The sequence below is a fragment of the Papio anubis genome, chromosome 14 (assembly GCF_008728515.1).
Source record: "Papio anubis isolate 15944 chromosome 14, Panubis1.0, whole genome shotgun sequence".
Classification (NCBI taxonomy): domain Eukaryota; kingdom Metazoa; phylum Chordata; class Mammalia; order Primates; family Cercopithecidae; genus Papio; species Papio anubis.
The window spans coordinates 101,889,463-101,910,215 of NC_044989.1; the positions used below are offsets into that span (position 1 = coordinate 101,889,463).

The 20,753-nt window shown below is 44.5% G+C and overlaps 1 protein-coding gene across 7 annotated transcripts in view; it reads right to left on the bottom strand.

The window, feature by feature from the left end:
- Positions 1-20,753, bottom strand: part of NPAS2 (neuronal PAS domain protein 2) — a 175,121-nt gene that overhangs the window by 71,523 nt on the left and 82,845 nt on the right. For 6 of the 7 annotated variants that reach the window (XM_003909038.5, XM_031655441.1, XM_009184788.4 and 3 more), the window contains one exon: positions 467-615. In XM_003909038.5, the coding sequence (XP_003909087.3) occupies positions 467-615 (149 nt within the window). Of the gene's footprint in view, positions 1-466; positions 616-733; positions 3,214-20,753 lie in introns of those variants that run through there. The other variant, XM_009184791.4, reaches the window with a different exon arrangement.

Sequence of the window (20,753 nt, forward strand, 5' to 3'; positions counted from 1 at the left end):
AATACATTCTTTTCACTGTATTTTTTCATGATGTAGCTTCAAAGACCAAAGAGTTCGAGGGCAGTGGCAGAGAGGGACGAAAAGACCCACACGGTCTGATCCCACAGGAAGTGAGTACTCAGCCACTGTGTCTGTTCAGCATTGAATAAAAGACACTTATGCCAGGGAGTTTTGATCAAGATGTTGTCACTATGAATGCCACACTGCTTCGGCTGGGTGCTGCCTGTGAGGCTGTTTTGGATTCTCTCGTCTGGCTTATAATGCAATTGGGAGGTGTGTGCCCTCTCCCCACCTAGCCAGAGATGGGCTGATAGAGGGTGGAGTGCCTTTGAAATGGGAAGCCCTCAACTGGTAAGGCTGGGCCTGGCTGGGGAGACAAAACCAACCAGGCAGCCCAGATTGGTGAAGTCATCACCACATGGACAGGGCAGGGAGGAAGAAAAACAGAGAGAAGGGTGACCTTTACCATTGTGTTTCTGCAAAAATCCGATGACCTTTTCCAACACGGTGGTTTTGTCCATTTTCCGCGTGTTACCAGGCAGCATGGAACTGAGCTCTTTGATGAGAACATTGAACTGGTCCCGACGCTTCTTCTCAGACTTGTTTCGAGAAGCTCTGTAAACACAAAACGAGCAGGTTACTGGAACATTCCACGTCACAAAGGCTTTGCAATGAAACAGAAGCACTTTCTATTAGAGCACATTCTATTGTGATCATCTATCTTATCAAAAACCTCTTTCAAGAAGGTCACACTGGCCACATTTCCGAGGCAGGAGGATAGAAAATGTTTTGCTAGACTCTTGGCCACAAAGACAGACGGCATTAATAATCAGTGAGTTCTGACTCAGACGCAAAATCTTACACAGATTAGCTCTGAGGCCGGATGCCGCTCACTCGGACTTCATAGAGCTTTCGCTTTCAGAGAGCAAAGGACACACTGCTGACTGAGATGGCTGCGCTCAGAGAGCCCTTCCTAAGACTCAAACCATGTCCCCTTCAATCCAGAACGCCCAGCCCGGTTCCGGGGCCCAAGGGGTGGCCAGGTGTCCCGTGTGCCACCAGCACATATGTCCTGGCCCCTGCTCCAAAGAGCTCATCGCCCTGTTCAGGGAGGCAAGAGACACCCTGCCCACAACAGCCAGGGCTGTGCAGACCCAGGGCGGACCTATGACAGGTACTGCACATGGCTGTCAGGCTGCTAAGAGGAGATGAACCCTTTTTAAAATGACATGGAGAAAAGTTAAATGCATATTACTAAGTTGGAGAAGCCGGTCTGAAAAAGCTACACACTGTATGATAGCAAGTATATGACATTCTGGAAAATGCAAAACTACAGAGACAGCATAAAGCTCAGTGGTTGCTAGGGGTTAGAGAGGGAGGAAGAGAGGAGTTTTAGGGCAGTGAATCCACTCTGTATGACACCGTACTGGTGGATATGTGTCATTACACATTTGTCTAGACTTGGGAGAATGTACAACACAAGAGTGCCCCTTGATGTTAACTCTGGGTGGTAACAATGTGTCAGTGTAAGCTTATCAGCTATAACTAAGGCACCACTCTGGTGGGTGATGCTGACAATGGGGGAGGCTAAGTGTGTCTAGGGAGGGTCCAGGGGGACATGGGAACTCTCTGTGTCTTTCACTCAATTGGTCTGTGAGCCTAAAAATGCTCCAAAAAATAAAGTCTATTTTAAATAAGTGACACCCTGTGCTGCACACCTGTAGGAGAGATCAAAGTGAAGCTGCTTCGTTTGAGGGGAGGGGCCTCCCCCAAGCCACCCAAGCACCTCTGAGGACCCTGAGATCCTCAGGAACTTGAGTAGGGAGTCATGGCTGTCAGGGATGCTCTAATTAACAACCAGCAAGGAACACGTGACGCAGAAAGCCCTCCGGAGAAGTCCAGAAGCAGCGCTACTTGAGGGGCCTCCATCTTCAATGACATGCCACAGGCCCTTCATCAATAATCCACGCATTTGAAGGTGATGCAGGGCTGAGAAAGCTGGCTCACTCCTCCCCAGTTCACTGAAGACAGACTTGTTGCAGAAGTCCGCTCTCAGAGAGAGAACAGGGGCCCCAGAGGCCAGGCCCATAAAACACTGCTGCTTTTCCAGGCACCTGGGGCCCGGGATCATGGTTCCCAGGGGAGCAAATCCTTCACCGGGAGGCTCCTGGCCAATGTGTGGTCAGGACAGAGTGTGCTGCTGGATTCGGACGCACCTCCCTTGGAGCAGGTATAAGTATCTACAGGTAACAGTATCAATAAAGACTCTGCTTCCCAGGACAGCCCTTGGACATAAAGGGACGTATTTCTAAAACCCTTTCCCTAGACACCACGGGGACCCTAACCACTCAGTTTGCCCCTGCCTAATTGCACACAACCTGCTCAACACACACGTTCACAACCCATCTTTTACCTGTCCCATCTCAGTTTAGGCTGTTTCCTGATAACATGTGGGCAATTCTTCAAAGCTCAGCTAATGTGCGCGGTCACCACCCTTTACCTAGGGGTCTTTTCCTGCCTCTCCCCTCCTCCCTGTCTGTTCTTGGATTCTAGATTAAGGGACTTCTACAAAGGCCCTGTCCCTCGCCGAGCCATTCTCTTTACCTGCGCTGTCTCACATCACACACTAACTGCAGGCGTGGCGGCAAGATGTTGCGGCGTCTTGTTGCTAGTCCAGGCTAAAAGACCAAGTTCAAACACACGGGAGAGAAGAAAGGAACCCTTTAACTTTCCAAGTGAGTGTCTATGCATTATAAATAATTTTTTGGCCTAGATTTTAAAGAGTGACATGCAACCTCCTTAGCCAAAAAAAGCTCTGTTCCTGTCCTAGTTTGCCCATTATAAATTATTTGTGAGCCGATAACACCCAGCTCATTACTGCTCTGTTCTCTTCTTCAACGGGTGTAATGACGACCAACACGGCCTGGCAGTAACTCTGACGAAAGCTCCCATCGTTAGTGACAGAGACACAAGCTTGTTTCCATCCACCTCCGGCTGGGACACACTGTGGTGCCCACTGGAAACCGGTCGCTGTCAGCTGGTTCTGCTGCTCTCAGGCAAGAGAAAGAAAATGAGCCTGGAATGACCTTATTCCCAAAAAGAGGGTCCTCTCGGCAGGCCCTGAGACCACCACACACAGACACTGGGACGAAGGTTTTGAAAGACACCCCAACAACCAAGCTTTGGTTTTTGGTTTTTGAGAGAGAGTCTCACTCTTGTTGCCCAGGCTGGAGTGTAGTACTGAGATCTCAGCTCACTACAACCTCCGCCTCCCAGTTCAAGCGATTCTCCTGCCTCAACCTCCCGAGTAGCTGGGATTACAGGCGCGTGCCACCACACCCGGCTAATTTTTGTATTTTTTAGGAGAGATGGGGTTTCACCATGTTGACCAGGCTGGTCTCAAACTCCTGACCTCAGGTGATCCACCAGCCTCGGTCTCCAAATGTGCTGGGATTACAGGCATGAGGCACCATGCCTGGCCAGGCTTTGGGGATTTAAGGCATTTTTTAAATTCAATAAAATTCATCCATTTTAAGTGCATAGTTTGGTGTATTAATTGGGTGACTACCACCAAAATCAAGATAAACAACAGTTCCCTCTTCCTAAAGAGGTTTCTCCTGTGTCTTTGTGATTGACCCGCCCACCCCCAGCCACAGCCACAGGCAACCACTGATCTGCGGGTAGTTTCACCTGGTCTAGAATTTAACCGCCCTGGAATCAGAGTATACAGTCTTTTACTTTGATTTAGCATGACGTTTTTGAGATGCATCGTGTTGCTACACATATTAACATCCCATTCCTTTTTCCTGCTGACTAGTATTCCTGGGTATGAATATGCCACAACATCTGGTTCATTTCCAGCTTGGAGGTAATAAGAATAATGCCATTCTGAATACTCAGGTACAGATCTTTGTATAGATAGAGGCATTCATTTCTCTTGGGTGAATACAGAGGCATGGAATTGCTGGGTCATCTGGTAAGCTTATGTTTAACCTGATAAGACAAGGCTGCACAAAGCTGGCTACACTGTCTTTGCTTTTCCATCAGCAATGTATGAAAGTCCTGGTTGCTGCAATCCCTGTCAACATTTGGTGTTATGAGTGGGTTTTTTTTTTTTTTTTTTTTTTTTTTTTAACTTTAGCCATTGAAATGTTATAGCTTGGATCTGCATTTTTCTGGTGACGAGTGATGTTGGACATCTTTTTACATGCTTAATGGCCATTTATGTATCTTATTTTGTGAAGCATTTGTTCAAACCTTCTGCCTATTTTCCAATTGGGTTGTTTGTTATCTTCTTATTAAGAGAGAGAGAGAAATAATAAAAGATGAGAGAGAGAGAGAGAGAATAAGAGAGAGAGAAAGAGACAATAAGAGAGAGAGAGAGAGAATAAGAGAAAGAGAGAGAATAAGAGAGAGCAAGAGAGAGACCAAGGGAGGGAGGAAGGGAAGGTATGTGTGTGTTTTAAATATACATGGATATTGACTTTTGAATGCACGGCCTTCTATTATCTGTTCTGAAGTGTCCATCATCGGGCATCTTGGGAGTTTGGGTCGGGTTACACAGGTAACATTTGCTGGGCACTTACTATGTATGTAACGGGCACCATGTTAAGAGTTTTACATCCATTCATTCCTTCAATCCTCATGGCAACCCTTTAAGGCAGGTACTATTGCATTTCCATTCCAAGGGGAAGGAGCATGGCACTGAGAGGCCGTGTAACTCACCAACATCACAGGTCTGGGAAGTGGTGGCACAGGCTGCCCAGGGCCCACACTGTGAGGCTGTGCACCCTCCTGCCACTTCCTACAGCTCCCTCCAAATCACTGTGGCATGATCTGTTATGGACCTATGGACCCAGTGTTCTGGGAACACAGAACTGAGAGTGACTAATTCTGGCTGCTTGAGTTTATAGCACAAAAACTAAGCACACCATGCAGAGAAACAGTGCCACACACTAACAGGAGGCTGGTGTTTGCGTTCCCTCTTGGGGAAGATACTGCAGGAAATCAAGGGAAGACTGTGACCCTCACTTCCACTCCTAGGAGGAGCGGCCTTTCCCACTGCGGTGGTCACCTGTGGTGTTAGGATTTCTGTTCACCAAATATTTCCAGTTTGTCTTCTAGACACAGTAGGATTGCGCTTCCCTGCCCCTTCGCTCGGCCAAGAACATGTAGGCACAAGTGCCATGTGTCGGTTCCCAGGGAGAAGCATGAAGAGTCAGTGCAAAATCTGCCTCATTCCTTTTTCCATTCACCTCCCTTGGTGATGGGAGGTGAAGCCTCTCTCAGCCTGGGTCCTTGGGTGAGGACACTTTACAGCAAGGGCCCAGCAGCTGTGTGATGAGCACATCGGCTTTAATGAGATTTGGGGATTGTGTGCCACACAGCACAACTAGCCTATCTGGATACACATAGTAGGGGATTGAGGCAGAAGGGCCCCCATGGGTGGAACTCAAACATCTGTTTATTAAATGCAATACAGACAGACCTCCAGGGAAGTGGGGGACAGGTTACCTTCCAGGACCCGTAATAACGGTACATGTTTATGGGGTACAATGAGATGTTTAGATGTATATATACACAACATGGAATGATTGAATTAAGCTAATTACCATATCTGTCACTTCACTTATTTGTGGTGAGACATCTGACATTTACTCTCCTTGCAATTTTGAAATATACAACACTGTATGTTGTTATTAACTATAGTCACCCTGCTGTGCAACAGACTTCAAAACCTGATTCCTCCTGTCTAACCGAAGCTTTTTACCTTTTGACTAACATCTCCCCACTCCCTCCCCCTTTGACAGGGCCTCTTCCACTTCTGACTTGAGGGTTCTCTGGACCAGGGCAATGAGAGACAGGAAGAATATCCTTTGTTCTATATTCTCTGATTTGCACCTTCTGTGCACAAGGCGCTCCATCAAGCAATATGGAGGAGGCACCAGTAAAGAGGTCTTGGCCCTCAGCTAAAAGCAGCTCAGTGTCTAGAGGAAGAGACTGAACTCACTCCTCAGAAGCTGGTACAGGGTGTGCAATACACTACCGCCCGGTGAGAAGTTCCAACGAATTGTCAAGGGTGCTCACCAAGGAGGGAGCCCAGCCAGAGAGTCCCCAGAGGCAAGCATATGAGATAGCTTCGAGGGGTGCATGGTCAGGAGTGGAGAGGACAGCCCAGGGGAAAGCCAGGTGGTCAAGTTTGGCAGCAGAGTCGGGCTCAATTGGAGAAGGAAAGGATAGGGTGGGGAGGCAGGGGGAGGCTGATGGCACAGCTGTGAATGGCAGACCAAGCAAACCTGGTCTGAGCTTTTGGATGAGTGGGGACAGGGAAAGGAAATGAAATGAGTCCTCAGAAAAGGATGAGGAACCCAACTTAATGGGAAGTGAGTAGAGACAGGAAGGGTCCAGCAGGTTCCTCCACCCCAAAGCACAGCACTGCACTGCTGCTCCCCGGCGACCACAGCAGGGGATGCAGGGAAAGAGCCAAGTGAGGTTCAGTCAAATTTCATTAGTCTCGAAAAAGTGACGCTGATGCTGGATGCTTTAAAACGTTTGTTTTTTGTTTTTCCTTAAAATTAACACACAGCGAGCCTTTTTCTTCAGGGGCACGGTTCTATGCGTTTTAGCGCATGTATAAATGTGTGGAACAGTCATCACCATCAAGACACGAGACAGCTCTCTACAAAACTCTCTCATGCCCTCCACTCCCCAAAAACCCTGGCCAGCTCTCCTCTCTTCTCCATCCCTATGCTCTCTTTTCGAGAATGTCATAAAAGTATAATCCTAGAGCATGTAACCTTCTGAGCCTGGTTGCTTCTACCCAGCATAATGCCTTTGAGATTTATCCAACTTGGGTCTGTCAATACCGTGTGCCTTCTCGTTGGTTAGTAGTTTTCTACTGTGTGGGTGTTCCACAGCCAGTTTATGCATTCACCCATTGAAGAAATTTGGATTGTTTCCAGTTTGGGTAATTATGAATAGAGCTGCTATGCCCATTGGTGTACAGGTTTTTCAGTGAATGTGTTTGTATTTTTCTGAAGAACCCAGGACTAGAACATCTGGGTCATATGGAAACTATATGTTTATAAGAAACGACCAAACTGTTTTCCAGAGTAGCCATGCCATTCTACCTCTCTACCAGCAATGTAGGAATGATCCAGTGTTCTACAACCTTAAAGGGAATTAATACTATCAGTACTTTATATTTTAGCTAATCTAAGAAAGTTGAGGTGGTACATTATTAGCGGCTTAATTTGCATGTCTTTAATGGCTAATGGCAGTGGACATCTTTTCACTTTTTTTGACATCTGTAGACCCTCCTTGAGGAAGCATCTGTTCATATCTTTTGCCCATTTTAAAATTGGGTTGTCTACTTCCTTACTATTGAGTTTTGAGAGTTGCTTGTATTTTCTGGACACAAGTCTTTTGTCAGATATGTGATTTGTCAGTATTTTCTACCCAACTATTGCTTGCTTTTTCATTCTCTTAATAGTAACTTACAGAGTGAGTTTTTAATTTTGATGAGGTCCAGGTTAACAATTTTTTCTCTTATGAGTTGTACTTTTGGTGTTAGGTCTAGGAACTCTTTGTCTAACCTTATAGACTACAAAGACTATCTCCTATCTTTGTTTCTTATGATTTTATAGTTTTATGTATTTTACATTTAGATTTATGATCTATTTTAAGTATTGATTTTTATTTCATGAATAGATGTTGCATTTTGCCAAAGTCTTTTTCTGCATCAATTGATATAATCATGTGATTTTTCTTTTATAACTTCATAACATAGTGGATTACATTGATTTTTGAATTCTGAATAGCCTTGCATTTCCTAGATAAGCTCCACTTGATCATAATTTAAAAAATATATGTATATATAGTTGGAAATAGTTTGCTAATGTTTTGTTGAGAAATTCTGTATCTACACTTACGAAAAATGCTGTTCTGCAGATTTCCTTTCTCATACTGTCTTTGGGTAATGCTGGTATCATAAAATAAATTGGAAAGTACTTCCTCATCTTCAACTTTCTGGAAGACTGTGAACAGAACTGGTGACATTTCTTCTTTTAATGTTTGGCAGAATTCACCAGTGAAATCATCTGGGTCTGGAGATTTCCTGTTCAGGTTTTCAAATACAAGTTCAATTTCTTAGTTACAGGACTCTAGGTTTTCTCTTTCATCTTTTGTGAGTTTGGTAGTTGTGGTTTTTAAGTAATTGGCCCATCTCATCTAAGTGGTTGGATTTTAGGTGGATCTAATTGTTCATAGTATTTCCTTATGGCCCTTTGAATTTCTCAGAATATCTAATGATACCCCTTCTTATTCCTGCTATTGATAAATTGTGCCTTTTTCAATCCCTTGACAGACTTACCAATTTTATTGACTTTATATTATTTTTATTATTTTTTTTAGATGGAGTTTCGCTCTTGTCACCCAGGATGAAGTGCAATGGCATGATCTCGGCTCATTGCAACCTCAACCTCCCAGGTTCAAGCGATTCTCCTGCCTCAGCCTACCAAGTAGTTGGAATTACAGGCGCCTGCCACCACGCCTAATTTTTGTATTTTTAGTAGAGACGGGGTTTCAGCATGGTGGTCAGGCTGGTCTTGAACTCCTGACCTCAAGTGATCCCCCAACCTCGGCCTCCCAAACTGCTGGGATTACAGGCATGAGCCACTATGCCCGGCCAATCTTTTAAAAAGCCACCTTGAATTCTAAACAGTTTAAGTGATTTAACTTTTTGGACTAATTTGGCTCAATATCCAATATTCAATTAATTCAGTCTCACAGTTAAAATATTAGTGTATGTCAACACAGACTATAGAAGGTCACTAAAACTCTATATATTTAAAAAAAAAAAAAAAGCCACCTTTTAGTTTAGTTGATTTTTCTGTATTGTTTTTCTGTTTTTAATTTTATTACTTTCTGTGTTTATATCTAATTTCCATCTTTCTTGCTGTGAGTTTATCTTACTTTTCTGTTTCTAGTTTCTTAGGGTAGAAGGTTACTTGTTGATTTGAGACCTTTCCTTTTTTTCTAATATGAGCATTTAATGTTGCAAGTTTCCCTCTAAGCATTGCTTTAGCGGCAACCCACTAATTTTGAAATGTTATATGTTCATTTCTATTCAAGTAAAATATTTTCTAATATCGTTGAGACTTTCTCTTTGACCCATGGATTACTACAAAGTTCGTTGTTTAATTTCCAAGATGTGGAGATATTTTTCCTGCTATCTTTCTGTTCCTACTTTTTCATCTTAATTTATTTACATTTGTTTTATGAAGCAAGGTTTGGTCTACCTTGGTAAATGTTCAATATGTACTTGAAAATATGTGTATTCTGCTATTGTTGAGTGGAATGTTGTACAAATACTAATCAGATTCTGTTGGCTGATGGTATTTTTCAATTCTTCTATATCCTTGCTGAAGTTTACTCTACTAGTTCTATTCCTAAGAGGAGCATATTAAAGACTCATCTAACTTCTTCAGGTTGTGCTTCATGTACTTTGAAGCTTTGTTTTTAGGTGTATACATATTAGAATTGTTATCTGTTCTTGGTGAATTGATCCTTTATCATTATGTAATGTCACTCTTTATTCCTAGTAAATTTCATTGCTCTGAAATCTATTTCATTTAATATTAATAGAACCATTCTGGCTTTCTTTAATTAGTGTTTATGTGGTATATCATTTTCCATAGTTTTACTTTTACCCTCTATCTATACCATCATATTTGAGTTGACTGTCTTGCGGACAGCATATATTTAGGTATTTAGTTATTGAAAAAAAAATCATTGCAACAAAATCTGTTTTTTAGTTGGCATATTTAGACAATTTGTATTTAATGTAATCACTGATATGCTTGGATTTATATCTTCTGTTTTAACATGTTTTCTGTTTGTTCATTCTTTGTTTGGGTTATTTCCCCTTTCCTGATTTCTTTTGGATTATTTAAACATTTTTTAGTATTCCATTTTAATTTATCTATTTCTTTGCCCTCTATATTTCTTTGTATGACTTTTAGTAATAATTTTAGGGATTGTAATATATAAACTTGTCTTTTCAAAGTCCACGTAGAATATTTTATTATTTCAAATGGAATCTAGAAACTTTTCTCTATACAGCCCCCTCTACCTTCCCCCCTTTTTTATGCAGCAATTGTCTTATGTGCTGTCTATACATACACTGAATACCCTATCAGATTATGCTGTTTTTGTCAAATATTTACCATTTCTGTTATTCTTCCTTTATTCTTCCTATTCCAAGTTTCTATTTAGTGTCATTTCCTTTCTGCTGAAAAAACCTTTAGTAACTCTCTCAGAGCAGGTCTCTGGACAGGAAGTTTTCATTCATTTGAGAATATCTTCATTTTACCTTCATTCCTGAAGGATATTTTCACTGCATGTAGAATTCTGGATTAATAGCTCTTTTCTTTCAACATTTAAAAAACATTGTACTCCTATCAGAAGGCTTCCCTGGTTTCTGATGAGAAATCCATACTGCTACTAAAATATGTTCCACATGGCCAGTCTTAGACCTTGGGTGGTGGTCTATTCTGAAGTTCAGACCTGAGGGTCTACGGTATGCTGCTTAAGATCAGATCCATGCAGATTCAGTTCAGGGGTCAGCGCAGAAACTCACAACCAACTTTATAGAGTCACTTTCCTGAGCACCTCCCTCTCTGAAATCTGCCCAGTACCTTCTGGTTCCCAGGCTCCCTTTCTGTTCCATTGGCCAGAAAGCTGGCTCTATTTATCCCGCCCTGCCTCATACTACCTACATCTGCGCTTTCATCTGGGGCCAAGCAGTAGGAAGATAGACAGCAAGGGGGAAGAAAGCAGCAGGGTTTCATCCCACCCTCTTGGAAGTGTAGCTGCTCTGTCTGGAGAGAGGTTCCCCGCCCTCTGCATAAAAGTTTTCATGTGGATTCTGATTGTCATTGCTGCTCCTGCTGTGCTGCGGTTGGAGGATTGCTTCCAGGATATAAGGAAATAGAGAAAAAACAAAAAAGGACAGATTTAACCTTGCACAATCTGAGCATTAGGAGACCTTGTTCCTGCTCCTTAAGCCAGTATTAGAGCTCCTAGTCCTCTCTCTGTCAGCAGAGGCCCACTTCTGGGTGTGGGGCATTGCGTCTATGCTAGGAGATATTACAGGGGAAAAAATGGTGAACTTGCTGCTGGTTTGGTAGTGCTTCCCCAATCTGCACCCTACTATTTACTCTTCAGGGTCCTCAAATAGCTGTTTCATGAATTCTGCTCAGGCTTTACAGCTGCATTCATTGTAATGGACAGGACGGAGTAGGCTAACTCCATCTTACCAAGATCCAAAACTCTCGTGTATCTTTTCATATATTTTTTAGTGAGTTTCTAAAAGACCCATAGGAATCAAAGGGTGGGAACACAGAATATAAAAGCCTGGTGGCAGGGGCTGTTAATAAGATCCTTTTGCAGAAAAGCATATGGGGTGAGCTGGACTATAATTATAAGAGACTCTTGAAGAAACATATTTCTGGGTAGTTCTTGCAGAACAAAGAGAATGACAGATGAACTGGGCAGGCCCTTCTTCCCTTGGTATTAGTGTATCACTCTGGAATGAGCTAACATTAAAAAAGCATCAAAAGGAATCCGCCATTGCACATCAACACGGAGTTTTACTAACCCAATAAAACTACTGTCCTATGCTTCCCTACCCTCTGAGAGGAGATGTGCGCCTCAGGCGTAGCTCTCCAGAACTCTGGGATTCCGGAGGAGGGTTGTACTTGCAGCTCAGGATCCAAGTGAGTCCTAGCACAGTAGCCCCACACTCTTACAAAGGGGCTGTGTCTATGGTATTTCAGGAGGGCCGAAGGAAGGAGAGTCACCACATAGTGCAAGGCAGGAGAACCACATGGTTCCAAGGCAAAGCGCCACGCACACACCCACACCCACACCCCTCGGGTTTCTCCCACAGGTGGAACCTTGGAGGCCCTTCTCTGAGAGGATTTTGTAAGACAGACGCATATTATATACACCATACTCAACGCTTCTCTCCCCTCCTTCTTGGTGAAGAGTTGACACAGGTGTGCACACTAAGTGTGCAAGACTGGACTTCACACCCAGCTGCCCAAGAGGCATGACTGTGGCTGGGATGGGGATCAGGTCCTTCTGAGGGGCCTGTGGCACAGAGGAGGAAGGAAGATGCTCATTTCCCATCCTGCTGGGCGAGGCCCTGTACCAAGAATAGTTTGAGCATGCAGGTGAATGTCAACGTGCACCCCCAAGTTTGTGTCCTTGGCCCTCTCTCTTCCTTAAACTCACAAGAACATGCATAGTGGTCCAGGTGCATTTTATACATCACCAAAAGTCCTAAGTCCTACGTTTCCCTTGGGAAAAAATTAAAAACCATTGAACTGGAATTCCTCATCTTTGAGCTGGATCAGGAATGAGGATAAAAAGCAGTAAAAAGAGAAAAGAGGGGGAAAAAAAACTACCATTCCTAGCAGGCTCTTCCTTTTAATCCATTTCAAGTGTGGACTGCTCTGGCTGGCAATATCTTCAGCTTATGCATCTCTGGCATCCACTGGGAAACTATCCATAACATCTATGAGGCTTCCCTGCTACTAGGATGCTTTTCCTGGTGCCTCTTCCCAAGGGTGCCATCTTTTAAACTGGCTCCACTAAGTCTAGTTCTGTTAACTGAGTTAACAGAGACATCCTGATGGGGGAATACAGAAGATGCTCTCCGAATCAAACACAGTTGATCAAATGGAGTGAAAGTTCATAAATTAAATGCTTGCCAATCGAGTTGGAAAGCTATGTTCAGAACTGCTGAAGGAAGCACCAGCAGGCTGCCTTGCTGCCAAAAAGAGCTGGTGTTTGAATAAGAGGTACAGTAGTAGCTATGCAAACAGATGTGCAGTTCTCTGAAGAGTGACTTCTTGTCCTTGGAGGGTCTCTATGGTGAGGAGCTAAAAGCATTCTATGAGGCATCCTATTTTCATGTTCCCAGTTCCGACCGGGAGATGAAGAGTGGTGGAGGGAACAGGAGAATCCAGACGATTTGGCTTGGCTGAGATGAGCATTAGACAGGCTTCAGAAGATGTGAGTTCTCATCCTCGTTCTGCATCTAAGCCAGGAGAGAGTAAGCAAGGCACTCCCAACCCCACAGACCTCAGTTTCCTCTTAAAAAATAGTGAGGACATTGATATGGTGATTCTGACATACAGCATTTTAAATTCTCGGAAGCTCTCTTATCAAAAGATGGGTTCTAATTCTCCTTCCCTTGAATATAGGCTGGCTTTGGCTATTGGCTCTTAATGAATAGATAGCAGCAGCAGTGACAATGTTTGACTTCCAAAGCCAGGGACTAAGAGGAGATGGAGCTTCCCCATGACACTCACCCTTGAATACAACCACATGTTGTGAGGAAGCCATATCTCCATAGGGAAAGCTACTTCTAGTGGACATGCTGGTTGAAAGCCAACATCAACCAAAGGTGTGAGAGTGAGCACGTCTTCAGAGGGTTCTACCCACCATCTTTGAGCTACTCTGGCTGATACCACCTGGAACAAAACAGGCACTCCTCGCCAAGCCCTACCCTAGTTAAAGATCTATGAGCAAAATGAATGCCATTGCTTTAATCCCTCACACTTTGGGGTGGTTTGTTACACAGCAACAGAAACCCAGAATAGTTCATGCCTAAACCAAAGACTCACTGATACCCAGGTTCCTTCTAGATGGGGAAATCTGGCGTATCTTACCTGGGGTCACTAGCTCTGCTATAGGATGGCACAGGAACTGAAAAGGGTGCAGGGCTAGGCTTCTCAAATCCGAGTTTTATAAATGGAGCAAACTGAACCTTTCTAGAAGGCATATCAGGACTAGGCCTTATCCTTCTTTTGTAGTCTCCACAGTGCCTAAGACTGAGATTGTAGAAGGAACACAAATTTCTGGTGGAACTGAAATATACCAAATAGGTGCTCACAGTTTTAAGAGGCAACTGCAGCATGTGATGCTCAGTGAAGACAGTGCTGTCCATAAAAGGTGAACTTTTCTAAAGAATACATTAGAGCTGGTCATCCACATTAACAAAGAGCATCTGTCAGGCGCTGTGGCTCACGCCTGTAATTCCAGCACTCTGGGAGGCCAAGGCTGGTGGATCACTTGAGGCCAGGAGTTTGAGACCAGCCTGGCCAACATGGTGAAACCCCATCTCTACTAAAAACACAAAAATTAGCCAGGCATGGTGGTGCATGCCTATAATCCCAGCTACTCGGAAGGCTGAGGCAGGAGGATGGCTTGAACCCGGGAGGTGGAGGTTGCAGTGAGCCGACATCGTGCCACTGCACTGCACTACAGCCTGGGCAGCAGAGCTAGACTCTGCCTCAAAAAAAAAAAAAAAAAAAAAAAAAAAAAGAAATTGAATGGAAAAGTATGAAAAAGGCTGATAGGGAATATGCTATAATATTAACAGTAACTATCTCCAGGTGCTCTGATTATAAATGATCTCTGTGGCTGGGCAGGAGAATCGCTTGAACCCGGGCAACGGAGGTTGCAGTGAGCCATGATTGCGCCACTGCACTCTAGCCTGGACAACAAGAACAAAACTCCATCTCGATAAATAAATAAATAAATAAATAATCTTTGCTTGCATCTTTAAACATTTCAGAATTTTTCAAATGTTGTTTTGGAACTTTTTATGTATAAGAAAATGTAAAATTATAATGGGAATACAGCTGACATATCTATTGCCTGAGATAGTGTTGGTCAATGGGTCTTCTGTGGAAAATCATGAAGAATTACTCGAAGAAAGGGGAAGGACCATGCCAGAGGAGGTTATTTCCTTGCTGCTATGTTTTTATTTTTCAAGATAATTTTTTAGATGCAGGATTGTATGATTTTTGGTTATTTGCTCATTGCAGTCTTAGCACCTTTAATGTGCTGAGAAGCCCTGAAATTCTCCACAAGGGAGAAACAGTAAACATACACTCCACGATTACTTTGGGGGCATTTCCTGGGATTAATATTCTCCAGAATATATTTTGGGTAACGTTGGCATAAAACAAGGTCCATCTAAGGTCAGTGCAGTCCCCCTCCTGTGCCCAGGCTTAGAGCCTGGAGACAGGTGCACAATTCCTCACTTCCTTAACCCAGGCAGCATCCCTGCACACTGAGGCCACGGCGTTTGGAGGCATCACTGGGCTCAGAATCTCAAGAAGTTTGGTGTAAGAAGAAGACATGAGGCTGGGCATGGTGGCTCACGCCTGTAATCCCAACAGTTTGGGAGGCTGAGGCAGGTGGAACACTTGAGGTCAGGAGTTCAAGACCAGCCTGGCCAACATGGTGAAACCCAACTCTACTACAAATACAAAATTAGCCAGACATGGTGGTGGGTGCCTGTAATCCCAGCTACTTGGGAGGCTGTGGCAGGAGAATCACTTGAACCCAGGAGGCAGAGGTTGCAGTGAGCCGAGATCACACCATTGCACTCCAGCCTAGGCAATGGAGTGAGAGTCTCTGTCTCAAAAGAAAAAAAAAAAAAAAAAAGATGTCATCTGGCTATGTGGGGAGAAAAGTCACCCCAGCAGGGCGGGCTGATGCTATCCTCATCTCACGGAGAACTTGGGGAACTATTGCAGAGACTTAGCAAAGCGTCTGGGGGTGACTGAGAGCAGCTGAGGCTGTCTATTCTCCCGAGAAGCAACGGAACAGCTTTACTCTTAACCACAGTTAGCAGAAAGTGTCTGGGCCCAAATGGGAAGCTGGCCTAATTTCATAGTGACTCTTAGTTAACGGTAACACAGGCACCGTTTAATTGGAACATGATAGTTAGGAACTTGTCACCAAAATTCTAAAAAGAAACGTTTAGCCTTTTCTAAAGAAAGGCAGCATTTTCAAGTGGTGCATTCCTGATCATCTCTTTTCAATTTAAAATTTACTGAAATTATTGAAAAGGCTTCAGTAAACTGCCTTTTGCCTCAGATGCCCCCAGAGAGGTTCCGGATCTCCTTGAGCAAAGACATTTCCAAGTTTCTAAGCCTGCCAGGCACCACGCTTCTCTGACAACTCCTCTGAGCCAATCAAAGAATGCTAGCAGGGTAAAAGCCAAAAGCCCCCAGCAGAGGGAGGCCCCTTTTCCATTCCACCGTTTACTGGGCCACAGGAAGAATTAGCATTCTGCCTGCAAGTACAGTTCTACTTTCCCCTTTGTTTTGAGAACAGAATCACTCATGTGGAAATTACAAGGTAATATACACGAATCGCATGTCCTATTACCTCCTGCATTCTCGCGATGCCATTCTCGCGATGCCTGCTGCTGCCTTAACCATCAAACAAAACAAAGAGGAAGCCTCAGAGATGTGTTACTGCCATTTTTTTCCCCCGTGTGGGAGCTTATGATGATGTAAGTAAAACCCTATCCAAAGCCTATGAAAGGAAATCACAGCAAAATTAGCACGACAGACTCCAGCTGGGAGCATCAGCCCACTGTCCAATGCTGAGGGCCCAGGGTTCTCACTGCACTGTGCCTGCATGCAGGGGCACTCTGCAAGCGTGCACGGGGCTGGAGTCCTCCACAGGGGCTACAGCCTTTCTGGGCAGAGCTTTGCTTTCAGACCCACGGAATTTATGTCCAAAGAAATGGTACAAATGAAATGAGAACAGTCTCTCTTCTTTGCCATATTCCTCTCCCTGAAAGAGCAACTGGCTGAAAGGGTTGAGCTTACAAATTTCGATCACCATCCTGTCTTGGCCTAAAACAGACTCTGCAGCAAGTGTTTTCTTTTTCTTCTTTACGCTTATTTTCATGAATGCATCTCTAACTCACCTGACAGCGCTCTGAGGGCGGGATAATGCTATGTATCCTCATCTGTAGCATCCACTTGCTCACCACATCACTTAGTTAACAGACACAGATGGGATGGTCTCAGCCATTCATTGGTCCATGTCATTAAACGACCCTATCCTTTTCCTCTACCCTGGGGGACCAGAAGAAATAACCAAACGTTCTGAAATATCTGCTTCTGCAAAATGGCACGCGCAGGCTTCTTGTTTGCTGTGTTTGAACTCTTTCCTCTCATCTGAACCACTTTGTTGACATTGAGACTAAGAATTAGAGTCAAAGAATCATAAAATGGTTCAGTTGATGCTTCAGAACCAGCATCTACTTTATTAAGAGCCCCAAGAATCAGTGAATCTGGCCTGACACTCTCGATTCTCACAAACAAAGGCAGCAGAGCCATAAACTCACCTTCTACTCTCCCTCTCTCAACCAAAGGTATAGGACTACGGAAACCACCTCACAGCTGACTGGAGAGAGGAGGTCATGGACTCATTTAACACTGGATTAAAGGAAGAGGTGAATATGAAGCAGTTTCTTCTTAGCCAACAGGTGCTCATTTCCGTCAAGAAATGGAGTAACTTTGCAATACTGCAAAGTTAGATAACTGCTCTCTTTGGAAAGCAAGAATTCCTATCAGAACTTACTGTCTTTACCCCTTGGGAAGGTGGTGACTCAAAAGGAGTGGCTTCAAAAGGAGTGACATTCCACAGAATGTCATAGACGCTGTTAGGAGCCCAGACTTTAGAAACAGATGCGCGCATTTGAATCCCTGCCTGCCACCGACTGGCTGTGCGATCCCGGAGCCTCAGGTTTCTCAACTGTAAAATGGGGCTAAGAATAACCTAGTTTATGAGGAGGTGTTGTAAGGCTTGCAGAATGACTGCATGTAAAATGCTCCAGGCAGGCTGTGAGTGCTTTGCAAATTTTAGCTTTCCCTATCAGCACTGGGTACTGCACTGTGCCAGCGGGTTAGACGCAGCTGCATTTAATTTCTGCAATGAGTAGCTACTATTATCACCCCACTTGACAGAAGAAGAAACTGAGGCTAAGAGAGATTTAGTGACTTGCCCAAGGACAGACAGTAAACAGTGGCAAGAGTCAAAGCCAGGCCTGTCTGATTCTAACCATGTGCACTTCCTGCTACCCCACACTGCTTCCTGGGTGACCATACATGCACGTGCACACATACACACACACACCCTACAATACTCTTTCACAGCAGAATTAGAAAGACATGCTTGTAACTGGAACACAGAAAAAGCTGTGAACTTCATTATCTAGGGATTACAAATATCTCTCAATCAAGCTGTTTTCTTCTTGAGTACAAGGACTATATTTTTGCATCTTCCCTAAAGAATAGAGCACTCAGTTCTGAACACACAATAGACACTCCATTAATACTCTCTGGATTTACACGGAAATTCACGGAAGAAAGTGGAACTGTGTCCTTGTTTGGAATACTTGATCAAACAACCCAAATATACCATGAATTCCCTAAAGCATCGAAAGCCTTGCCTAACACAAAGCATGTTTTCTGGAGACAATGAGAGTTTTGATCTCAAGCTAAACATTTCTAATCTCATCAAAAATAGTGGGTGAGTGAAAACAATTCACGCCAGGCCTCCAGGTGGGATTAGGGGAAGGGCCTCCCATGTTACTGCTATAAAAACTACTTTGAAAAGAACACAATCTTAGGGGGGTGTGTGTGTGTGTGTGTGTTCCCAAGTGTTAGGAGGGGTACTGCATCCTTGCTATTTCTGGGTACCACCAAACGTTCTAAACCCCTTTCTCCGTCTGAGGACAAGGGAGGAGTGTGGGCCCCAGCCTCACTACACAGGTCTCTGTGCAAAGATTTCCAAGCAGAGAAGTTTTGGGGTGGGGGAGGTATGCTAATGGTCCAAAGCAAATGGGGAGGGGAATGAATGAAAAGAAACTGCATACAAACTGATTTATTTCTAGGAACTTTTAGCCCAGATTTTTTTGGCATGTCTATATTTGCTGATTTCTGCGTATGGTAGAGCCTAAACATGCATTTTTATCTCTTCCTAATTTAGAGGTAAGCAGTGCAGGAGAGAAGCAGGGATAAGACTAGAAGGGGTTTGGAGGGTGATATTAAAGATGACGACAGCAAAAGTAAAACTCCTATGGACTCCTTAGTCACGCTAGAATACAACTCTCTGTCTAGTCAGCCAGGTAGATTGGGTTTGGTCTTATATGAAGAGCCTCTTGTGGTCTGGGGATAAGAATAGAGTCTAGGCCGGGCGCGGTGGCTCAAGCCTGTAATCCCAGCACTTTGGGAGGCCGAGACGGGCGGATCACGAGGTCAGGAGATCGAGACCATCCTGGCAAACACCGTGAAACCCCGTCTCTACTAAAAAATACAAAAACTAGCGAGGCCCGAGGTGGCGAGCGCCTGTAGTCCCAGCTACTTTCGGGGAGGCTGAGGCAGGAGAATGGCGTAAACCTGGGGCCGGAGCTTGCAGTGAGCTGAGATCCGGCCACTGCACTCCAGTCCGAGGCTACAGAGCTGAACTCGATCTCAAAAAAAAGGAATAAGTCTAAGCTCAAAGAAGTCTGTATTGAAGTTCTCTTTCTGCCACTTCCTGGAACTTTCTGATCTCTGACAACGCACTCAACCTTGTTGAATTTTAGTCTTGTCACCTGTAAAATGGGAATAAGAATGACACACACTTCAAAGGAATGTTGAGAAGATAAAATGAGATGATGCACATAAGAGGACTTAGCTCAGTACTGTGGGCACCCAGAGAATGCTGGCTACCACTGCTGTTCTCTCCATCATTTCTAGTAAGAATGCCCTGCGCTTGAACCCAGGAGGGGGAGGTTGCAGTGAGCCAAGATCATGCCACTACACTCCAGCCTGGGCAACAGAGTGAGACTCCATCACGCACAAAAAAGATTGCCCTGTAAATGTACTATTGCAAAGTGTGCTGCATATTCACACACATGTAACGATGAATACTTAAAAAGTGCTACTCAGTGTATTTTGTAGCTAATTTCCAAAATAACCAGTGAGGAAAGCAGGACAGACATTATGACCCTTGTGTTTGCAGGTGAGAAAACAGAGGCTTTGAGGGATGAGGGGTCACTTGGAATTCATCAGCTAGCACAGGGCAGGCCAGGAATGCAGCTCACATCTGTCTCCAGTGCTGCATCCATAGCTACGCTGGAGGAAACCAAAACACCCCAGAGGGAGGAATTCTACTCTGGTCTGATCTAGTCTATTCATCTGTTGCTTGGGACCCAAGTGGATTTTGCAACCCTTGTAGGTTGTGACCTACAGTTTGCAAAGCACCTGGGTCCCAATGCCAAGTGAAGGGCCCGTCACTTCAGCGGGGGAGTTCTTTGTACTAATGCTGGTGTGAACTTTTATTGCAGAAATTTTCAAACATATGCAAAAGTAGAGATAAGAGTACTATGAGTTCCCAGTGCCGATCTCCCAGATTCCTGAGATGAAGGCTATTCTGCCTATACCTGTGGCCATCTCCTCTGCTCCCTGATTTTTTAAAGGGAATATTGGGGGAGTTTAAAACAATCCAGACTCCCCCTATGCCTTGCAGGCTCAGGTCTGGCAGGTCTGGGGGTGGCTGGGGATTTGTGGTTCTCATGGCTGCCTCTCTAGGTGACATGGAAGGACAGCTACCCTGCAGCCACAGAGCTGGGTGGTACCTGGGGGCACTACCATTTGCAGGTGACAAGCAAGTAGTGGGTTCTGTGAAGGGAAGTGGGCAAACCCTTTAGCTGTGCAGGCTCATGAGGCTGTCACAGAGAATGGAGAGCCCTGCCGCACACAAGTGGTGGCAGAGGCAGAAAGGGGTGAGATCACAGTGAGGAGGCTGGTCCAGTGAGGCTGCAATGAAGGGTGTCTTCAGAGAGGGTGTCCCCTGCTGCCGAGGCTCTGTGGCTGGGCCTCCAC